Source organism: Ammospiza caudacuta, chromosome 1 (genome assembly GCF_027887145.1).
Source record: "Ammospiza caudacuta isolate bAmmCau1 chromosome 1, bAmmCau1.pri, whole genome shotgun sequence".
Taxonomy (NCBI): Eukaryota; Metazoa; Chordata; class Aves; order Passeriformes; family Passerellidae; genus Ammospiza; species Ammospiza caudacuta.
The window spans coordinates 33,261,398-33,272,003 of NC_080593.1; the positions used below are offsets into that span (position 1 = coordinate 33,261,398).

General features: G+C 38.5%; 1 protein-coding gene across 1 annotated transcript in view; it reads left to right on the forward strand.

Moving 5' to 3' along the window:
- The window catches only part of PALS2 (protein associated with LIN7 2, MAGUK p55 family member), a 53,987-nt gene extending 47,867 nt beyond the window's left edge, over nt 1–6,120 (forward strand). The window contains exons 10-12 of the mRNA XM_058808141.1: nt 1,181–1,383; nt 1,813–1,941; nt 4,228–6,120. Coding sequence (XP_058664124.1) covers nt 1,181–1,383; nt 1,813–1,941; nt 4,228–4,404 — 509 coding nt within the window. The 3' untranslated portion in view covers nt 4,405–6,120. The remainder of the gene's footprint in view (nt 1–1,180; nt 1,384–1,812; nt 1,942–4,227) is intronic.
- Nucleotides 6,121–10,606: the final 4,486 nt, after the last annotated feature.

A 10,606-nucleotide genomic window follows, 5' to 3' on the forward strand; every position in this document is an offset into this window, starting at 1 on the left:
TTCTGATCCAGCCCGTGGTGCTGTGGTTTTCTTCAGTGTGAATAACTGAACTGTTAAATCATCTCTTAGCTGTAAGATGTTAAAGCTTACTCTCCAAAATTAATTGCAAACTGATATGTGATTCTTTTTAATGTATTGTATTAACCACTACAGCTTTAATCTTTCAATAGAATCTTGACTAAAACTAGATGTTCTAGTAATATGTGTATTCTAAACAGCTTCAGATGATCGTTTTTTGCATTTGTGTTTTCTATAAGATTGAAGTGAATAGGAATTACTGGAAGGGAAAGATTGCTTTCCACTTGTCTCAACAAGTTGCACCAAATGATGATAGAAGTATTACCAAAGGGATGCACTGACTGTTAGGTTTAACATGTTCTAGAGTTCAAATCTAATTAAATATAAGTAGCAGGTACTTAATATGGGGATAGGGCAGCAAAGTCAATAATAATATGATCTTATATTTTATTTTACTTTTTTAAAATCTTATTTTTATTTTTTTGCCTAAGTAATGTCTATACTGCACAGTGTAGCCAATACCCAGGATAGCTGATAATGATTTACTCAAATACTGGCTTTAATCTTTCTGCAGAGAATTTGCCTTGCTTTAAAAGGAAAGTTGTCCTGGAAAGCAGCATTAGCTGGCTTCCACTAAGATTCTACTATGGTGGCTGGGCTGCTTCTGATATTTAAACTAACTTTCTTTATAGCTAGCCCATGTAATTCTACCCTGAAGAACAGGACAAATACAGAGGGCAAAGGTTTTGGGGGTGGGATGGGACAGATCTTGTTGTGCTCAGCTATTTTCAAAAGTACATTTGGCATTTGAGAGTTAAACTTCCATTTGATTTCCAAGTCACTTAAATAAGTATTTTATTAAGTGAATACTTAAAAAGATTGCATGAATGAGTATTTTATATAGTGTAAAGGAGTAGGCAAAGGAAACAGGCAAATGGGTGGGTAAGCACCATATAGGAAAAAATATAAATAAAGGGAACAGGAGGGGCTGTGCTCAGTTCTAAAATTTATCTAGAATGAAGAATAAACCTGTACATGGAGCAATTACAATTGTATAACAATGTGTATTATAGTCTCCCTACTTAATATGCAGTCCAGTTTCATATTTATATTCCAAATATAAAATGAAAACATTCAATTTATATTTTTAATTTTTGTTTAGTTACTTCACGGAAGCCAAGGGATGATGAAAAAGATGGGCAAGCGTACAGATTTGTGTCACGAGCTGAAATGGAGATGGATATTAAAGCTGGCAGATACTTAGAGCATGGAGAATATGAAGGAAATCTTTATGGCACCAAAATTGATTCCATCCTTGAAGTTGTTCAGACAGGAAGGACCTGCATCTTGGATGTAAATCCACAGGTATGTGATTTATAATGTTATTATCATAACAAGTGTGGGATTATAATGTTGAAGAGGTGAAGAGAGATGCCTTCAAATTTGAAGGCTTCTTATCTGGTTTCAAGGTTACAATTATCAGCTGGATTCCTGTGTTTGTGGCACTTACTTGGAATGGATTAGAAAGATGGAAAATACCCAACTTAAATTCTGCATGAAAGAGGAGTCTTGCAGAGTAATAAATAGTCTTTTTAGCCAAGGAAAGAATGATGCTGAGCATTTCAAAAGGAATGTAGGAATTTCCAAAATAGAAATAAGAATATTCACTTATGTATTGCTGCCCATCATCACAGATGAGTTTTGTGGTGTCCCTTAAGTAAGGGGGGAGATGTGGTGAGTCACTCTCAAACTTTGGTGGTTTTTAAATTTTTTTTTCTTTTTCTTTGCATCTAGGCTCTAAAAATACTGAGGACTTCAGAATTCATGCCCTATGTGGTGTTTATTGCTGCTCCAGAGTTAGAGACTTTGCGAGCTATGCACAAGGCTGTGGTAGATGCTGGAATTACAACCAAACTTCTCACTGTAAGCAGATCATTTCCTATTTAGTTTTCTTTGAACAAGATGTTCTTAGATCTTTTAAAAAAAATTTATCATTTATTTTAGGTGGAATTTGTTCTGAAACAAATGTCTTTAAGAAAAGTTAGGCAAGACTTTTGCTGATTACATAGTAGAAGTTAATCAAATACTATGTATAAAGGAGATTGCTTCTTTCTTAAAAATAGACCTCTTACAGAGAAGTGTTGATTACAAAAATTACTTGTAATGTGTACTTTGGGAACTGTCACCTTTGATTATTTGCAGCAAATGGTAGATATTTCATGGTTGCAATTGTTCTTTTATGCAGATGTCTTTCCTTGACTTTCCCATCTCCCTCCCCACCCAAATTTTTGTTCCTGTTTGTCAAATATGTGTGTGCTTTAAAAATGGAATCTATAATGCTTGGGAAAGATATTGCAGCTTGTGTCAAAAAAGGAAAAAGCAAACAAATCTCACTAACCAACAAACCATCAACCCCCTCCCCCCCAAAAAAAACCCACAAAAACCCCCAAGAATGCAGGTTGTCCTTGTTTTCACTGCTGCAGCATCATGTGCTGCACTGAGAGTGGCTGACAGCTGCCAGAATAAGAAGTGTTGAACAACTTCCCTGTTGTTCCTTGGATTTGTCATATAAAGTGAAGTGGCATGTTTTGTTCATTAGATCTTCCCTCCTTTTCTTAGACACTATGTGTAGCAGAGGGAAATAAGACGATTCCTCCAATGCAGCTAAGCATAAACACTCCGTGTGGGCATGAACTTTCCCAGCTTCAGGAGCAAAGGAAAAAAAGCCAGATTGAGCAGTTCAACTCCCCAACAGAAAAAAAGCTGTGTTTTCTGATGCCTCATAATGATAGTGCTGCAGCTTCATAGGAATATCTTGAATAAATGCTGACAGGGCACTCAAAGCTATAAAATGGGGTGGGGGGGGGTTAGTATTTCCACTAAATTATTGTATAATTTTTAGTCATGGCTTCTAGTTATTATGCATTCTAGTATCTCTGTGGATGCTCAGTCATCCCTCTTTCTTGCTCCAAATGAACCCTGAATTTTATGGTGCATATACAGGAAGGCAAGGTTTAAACTATCCAGACAAGTATAAAAATAATTTCCTGCACTTCCTAATATTTGATTCCCTAAGAGACATCTTTGGCTCTGTATTACTTCTTACAAATAATGGAGAGGGTCGTTAAATTTCAGATATGCATTTATGTGTTTTTATGGATTTTGCATTGCATCCCTGCACGTGTATATGGAGTATGATTTGCTATTTCATATTCTTGTGCTTCCTGAACAAATGAAAAACAAATGTCATTTAAAGTATTACAGTTTACTTGTTAGACCTGGCTGTATTATTTCTAGCATCCTAACCCATTCCATTACAAAAAGTCTGGCTCTTGGGTTCATACCTTTACTTGTTTCCTTCATTCACTGTGAAGGAAAGGCTATTGACAAACTTGGTTTTTCATTTTGGTTTTTATATTGACAGCAGTATAAGGACTTGAAAATATTGAAATAATTACTGTAAAGGGAGACAAATCTCAAAACTACTTCCAAAAAATTGCTGTTGCACAAAAATTGAGAGGAATTTTTAATGAATGTAGGCACTTTATAAAGGCTTCATCATGTAGGAATAAATTTGCATACTTTGCAGCTCAGGTCTGGACTACAGTAATGTTGCAGTAGTTTACAAATGAGGGACTGATGTCAGGTGAGCTAGGCTAAAATGTTGTCTCTAAGAGCCATAAGGTATTCTAGAGCTTTATTCTGCTAGAAATTGTCTTTCATTTCATCCTAATTTAAAATCTTGGGGGTTTTTTGATGTCTTCTATGGAAATAAAAGGGACACAAATATATTTACAAAACTGATTGACCCAGTCATTCCTAAAGCATTAATTTTATTCTGGTTGGATCATCAGTTGCCCTTACAAAGTGATTAACTACTCCCTGTGCACACCAGCCCAAGTTCACATGCTTCTATTGATTTTCTTCAAAATTGTAAGGTTGGCAAACATTTGCTTGCCATATTTAACATTATTGACACCACTCAGAACTTTCTCAGCCCTTGCAATGTATTTTAGCTCAATTTCTGTGTGAATGTATTATAAATGAACTTTCCTTATTTTTAAAATGTAGGTGGTATCTAGCTTTAAATAGTCAGTTGCAGTATGTACTGAAGGGATCTTCTCCTGCATCTCTAAGGATTTGCCAAGTCTTATCTTTAAATCTTTAGTAAGATTTAGATTCACTAATCCTTAAAAATCTCTTGCACAGGACACTGATCTGAAAAAAACAGTGGATGAGAGCGCGCGGATCCAGCGAGCGTACAACCACTACTTTGACCTGACCATTGTAAATGACAACCTGGACAAAGCCTTCGAGAAGCTGCAGACGGCCATCGAGAGACTGAGGCTGGAGCCCCAGTGGGTCCCCATCAGCTGGGTCTACTGAGTGCTCCAGAGGGAGCTGCAGTAACAAATAAAGTCAGCAGCAGCAAACGTGACATGTAGATACTGATGATAACCTACAGCACCTGTGCATTTTTACTCTGTGTATATTCAAAAGTACACTGTTCTGAATTTTTATAAAAATGTTGAAGAGAAAGTGTACTTAAATATGTAATTTATTTTAATTTTTCTAACTTTTTACAGATAACCTTTCTATTCATATCACATGAAGGAAATGCGTTTAAGCATTTTTCTATGTTTTGATTTAGTATCTTTGCCTTTTTCATCTAAGAAACTTTCATTCACTTCAACATTTACATCTTGGTCTTACATTTTCACTGTGATTAAAAAAGGATACTTGAAACAATTTTTGTAAAATTTGTTAATGTCAGTGTTTAACTGATCAAAAGTCTATAGCTCTTATTAGGAAGGAACACTAATTTCTTTGAGGTTTTTTTCTTCTTCAAAAAATAATAATTTCATGGGAGCAGAATTTTAAATAATCAAAGCAGTAACAAAAACACAGGTCCATTGCTCCAGCTGCTTTCAGCTTAATGTTGGTGCATTCCTGATGTTTCAAAAGTTCTTGATATCTCTTGATTTAGATAACTTTTGTGTAGATTCCCTTCTATCTGTCTCCTAAAATAACATAGAGCAATACCTTGCAAGCTGCTTATTATGCTTTCTTGGGAGCCAACCTGTTAGCCCATTACAGTTGAAGTACTGACATTAGAAAGTCATAGGCAAGGTAATTCAGTGCAATTTGAATAATGGTGAAGTAGCTTGAGAGAGAACCTGATAATGTGGAGCCTTGTAGGTGACACTTAATGTTTAGGACTATTTATTCACACTTGTGAAAACACATTGCTTAAAAAAAAGAAAAAAAAAAGACATTTTCTTTTCCTAGGACATTGTTCTGTATTTGTGTAGTGATCTGTGGCTTCATTTCCTGTGATGTCTAGCTGGGTTCTAAATTATCTTTTAAATATTTGTGTGTGATCAACTGCTGTATTTTGAGTGTTGTGTAATGGCATTTCTGTGCTTTTTCTTACATTGTTTTTAATTGCATTTTTTCATTAGATAGCTTGTGAATTGGAAGCTTACTGCTAAAAAGCAATGTTGTTTATAGGTTTTTTCGTTTACAGTGTATTTCCTTTTCAGTGACAATTCTCCCCTCAGTACACTCATTGATATAATTCATATTAGGTTAGGTTCAGGTTCATTGATCAAAACTTAAGCTGATGTAAATTAATGGGAACAGAAGGAGAATACAGCCTGTTGCTCAAATGAGCTCTTTTTGTGACCATGTTTTATATGACGTTGTCAGCTGTTGTATATAGTCACATTCACCATCACCTACTGGCTTAGGTGTCTAAACTGAAGTCATCTGTTTAATTCCTCTTCCATCTGGTGACAGGCACCTGGCTCTGGATTCCTTTTCAACACCAAAGTGTGACCCAGAATGCTATCAAAAGGCATCTTCCTCAGAGCTGTTTCTGGAGGAAGACAGGCTTAGGCACTGTAAAACAGCATTGCTTCCTGTGGCTCTCAAAAGACTTTTATGTGCACAAGGAAAAGAAAAAGTTGAGTGGATGCAGTAGAGGAAAACTGTTTGAAAAAACCTCAAAACACCCGTATGCAACAGATGGTTTTTACACAGCCTGTAAAGTTGGTTGTTGTGGGGGAAGAGGGACAGAGGAGGCTTGAAATCCCAGTGTGTGTGTGGAAAATGTTAGTTAAACTTGTGTGTAGCACAGGAGATCTTCCTGGCACTTAATACTGAGATTTCAAAATGTTTTTCAGAGGGAACATGAAATTCTCTAAGGAAAATTTGTACCACTGCTTTTTTATTGTTATGCTTTCCAGGATGTGTTTTCTCTGTTTTTTTGTTGTTTTTTTTTTTTTTTTTTAAGTTTGGCAGAGCTCTCAGTTGTGGCACCAGCATGGGACTTGCAGTTTTCTTTCTCAGGAGACACATTCTGTGATCCTGTCGCTCAGAGGCTGCTTTGAGAAGTGGATGGAGTGTGGTGTGTAGCAGCAAATGACAGCAGGGCTGTTGCTTGGCTATTTCAGTGGTTTGCTTTTGGCACTGTGCTGAACATGGCTGAACTGTGTTTGTGTACTGTGTCATGGGAGTCCTCCATATGCTGTAAATAAGATAGGCTGTCTGGACAGATAAGATGCCTTCTCATTATGAGTTAGAAATATACCCTTCTTTCTGATGCCAAAAGTGGGCTGACTTCACTCTTCCCCAATGAATGGAATGAGAAGATTCTTCAGTTTACACACCTCAGTACTTCATATTGCAGACATCACTTATTTTCATCTTTTTTCTGTAAATTTACTGAACCAAACACATGAAACACAGCCACCAAGGTGTAGTCAGGAAAGCTTCTCTCTGCTCATTCTGTTTCCATCCCAGGGAGAATACTGTCAAAAGTCTCCCTAGTTAGCAATCTCCAGAATAGTCACATATTTGCTAAAGCCTAAAGCTTGAATGTTTGCTTCAGGTTCACTCTGTGGGTTTAAGTCAGGAGGTGGGGTATTGTGGCTGAGCTTTGGGTGGTGGTGGTGATGTAGATGGCAGTGAGCAATTCTGCAGTGCAGTTCTGAAGCAGTAAGAGAAGGTGACTTGCTTGGGTTGGCACAAAGATGGTGTGGAAGTATCTGCAGGTCTGATTTGGTTGTCTGTGTTCCAGGTTGGGGGGGGAAACAACCCAAACCCAAACACCACACCCTGTGCATCTGTGTGTTAAAGCTTGAGTGCTCACATTGGATTGTTTAATGGTGAGAGGGGGAGGGAGATTGCTTTGTTTCTTTGTGGTAGTTTTGGGTTTTGGCATAGTCAGATTTTCATCAGATACTTTGCTTAGTTTGTCCCCACCTGGTAGAATGACTGGAATGAGAAAAACAGTTACTATTTTTTAAAAGGGATGTTCTTGGAGGTTCTTGAAATGCTGGTGTTGTTTCAGTCACGTCCACAGCTGTGACAGTCCCTACCTGCCAGGGTGTGCTGCATCAGCTGTTGTACATTGTGCAATTAGGGGAGAAGACACTATGAGAGGCTCATTTTGAGCAAGCAAAAACATTTCATAAAACAGCTATTTGGAGCTTTTTGGGAGGAGTTAAAATAACTGGGATTTCATGTTATCTCATTCTGTACTAAACATTCATTTTCCAGACTCTAACAGGAAAACATTACATTGACTGTTAAAGAGTACAATAGGTGTGTCTGAGCGAGGTGAAGATGCTGCTAAATGTTTAAGATATGTGGTATGTATCACAAGATAAATATTTAAGTAGTTTAGGAAAAGTAAATTATCAAATAGTTGTCTGTGTATATGTATGTGGATGGTAAAACAAAAAATGCTCATGTTGGTTATCACATTACTAAGCTACCACGACTTAATCCAGAAATGTTACCTGCATGTGAGACTTTAGAACTGGTACACTTCTCTACCTGGTTTATTGTGTTTACTAATGTATATTTTTCTAAATATACAGATATTTCAATCTAAAAAAAAAAACTATATTTATCTGTAATTTCTATCTGTTTTGGACAGTGCATGAGGTGCTGTAAAATTCTGTACATATAGAGACTTATAGAAGAAACACTGTAGTTGCCCCGTGAATGAAAAGTTATACATAGAAGTACAGTCGGTATGCCAAGACCTCTAAGTTATTTCCCTGAATTCACCAAAAATTCACTTAAGTGTGCACCAGTCTCAACTCTCCTGTAAATACTGTGGTGCATTGTGTACCCAGGTGATGACCTTGCTGTCTCCAAGTGTTATAGCAGGTCTGCTTTAGGTTCTGCATCAAGATGCAGTCCAAGTTTAGTGGGATAATTATAATGGAATACATCATCTTGCATAGATTTATAAAGGTCTTTCAAAATGTTCTGCAAACCTTTGCAACAAAGATAAACATGGAGCAGAATCACAGATCTTCGTAGGCAAGGAAAATCAAGTTCATAGCCAAGGCAGTATCTGTGACTTGTGCCGTGTTCTCGGCTCAGGGCAGCTCTGTGTACTTAGTTGTACAAAAGCTTTGTGGAGCAGGATGGCAGATCAGCTCATTGCTTTTGAATTTCTGTTTATATAAACGGTCACATCTTGGCTGAGCTCAAACTGTGACGTCGTTTTCTTTCATCCTCTCTACTCGCTGCATCTTCTAAAATCCTACCTAAGTGACTTGCTTACAAATTGCCTGCAGCTCAGCGCTCAGGAAGTCACCTGGGTTTGGGTTTGTTTTTTGAAGAGGGTGATTCAGCTAAGAAATAGGAAACTTCTTTCTCTTTGAAACACAGAAAATCCCTGGCTAGGTACCCCCTTGAGCCCAGTGGGCCTCTGCAATGCTCAAGGACCAGCGGACAGCGATCAAGCAGAGCGCTCCAGAGATCAGGAACTGGGTTCTTACCTGTGCTTACACATGAGCCAATCATGTGAACATAAACTCCCTTCACCTCTCCCATGGTTTCCCAGCCAGGCTTCCTGGAGGTTGTTGCTTCTCTGCTCCTACTGAACCTTGAGGCCGTGTCCCAGTGCATGGACAGTGCCTCCTGCAGCAGCTGCCCCGCTGCCCATTGTGCCTGTGGGGGCAGCTCTGGGATAACCAACAGCTGGGCTCTGTCCCATGTCCTGCACATCTGTACAGGCTCTTTGCTTCATGCGGGGTTCCCTGCCTCACCCAAAGTCCAAAGAGTTCAAGTACCACATGGTTATTGCCAAAATTCATGATGCTACTTTGCAGAAGTGGTGAGATGATTTTATTGGTGTCTGTGTGGTGGGTACTGGATCAAAGACTCGCAGTCTGCTGGGCCTCTTGCCTTAAATACCCCTCAGCTCCCAGCACCCTCCTCTCCCTGCAATAAAAACTTCTCCTGGGCCACTGAAAGGGGTTCTATCCTTAAGGCTACTTTAATTTACTTTCTCTGGTGGACTGTTGTGACTGACAGTGCTGAAGTGAAGTCCTGGCCCTTCCTTTTGTTTTCCCTGGGTTTCTTCTTTTTTGGCCTGTACTTCTTAGTTTTCACATATGTTTAACAGGCTTGCTAGTGGAAATTGTCTGGGATTCTCAACTTGTGTCTTATAGAGGAAATAGTAGTTAACAAAAACATCAGTATTTAGGACTTGTATAACTTACTGGTTTTAGGCCCAAGACAGATCCTAAAAATAAAAATAGAAAACACTTGTAAAATAATCAGTTTTGGTTATTTTTACAGGCAGCTTTGGCTTCTGATCGTATTAAAAGCGTGCTTGTGCCCACACACACAAACACCCATATATATACATATATAAATAAAACTTCGGGGTAAATGCTGCAAACAATTCAGGCAGTGTCTACTGAATTACCTGAGTTCTCTGCAGTGGGATCCTGTTCCACAGTTACATTGTCAGCTGCTGAATTCTCAGTTCATTTGCTGGTACTGTAGCTGGGATTTACTGGTACAGGCCTAAAAACAAACCCCAGCTTGGTGACGGCTGTGATGTAGCTTCACCTACAAATGGAATTTATTAGCAGGGGCTCAGCAATATTTATATTTTATAGAATAAGTGACACTTGAAGTAATTTTTTTCTTGGTATTTGGAACTGTTTCTTTTGCTCATTGGGTATGGAGTTCCTTTTGCTGCTAGGACAGTGGTCAGGTAACAGAGTTAAAGTAGTCCTGGAAACACTTTCTCCCATTTCGCCTCTTCCTTTTCATGTCAGTAGCTCCATGCTAATACTTTTCCATGCAATTCTGGTTGTTCCCATGGCTGAGCCAACTGTTGGTTACTCCACAAGCAGCCAACATTTACCTGAGTACAGCAGAGCCTCTTCCAAAAATCCCATCTCTCTGTTACCTGACTTCTCACATGATCCATAGCATAAAGCAAAATGAACAGTGCTGCTTTGTACAGGCAAAAAAAAGGTTTTGACTGATTTTTGTGGGTTTAGGTCTTGTACACAATTATGTGTGGAGATAACTCTTTAAATATATTGTTTCCCCCTAGGAAAATGCATGTTGAGCATCCCTTCCCCACTCCCCCTGTGTTGCCCATATGTAACATTTGTGCACTGTGGTGTAGGGAGGGGAACTGCTTCTGTGGGGCTTAAAACACAAGAAAGTTGCTGCTCTCCACCCTCACACCAGGCTAAGAACTGTAGGATCTTGGTTGTGTTTGGGTTTAAATGTGTATTAGTGCTCTCTCACCAGGCATTTC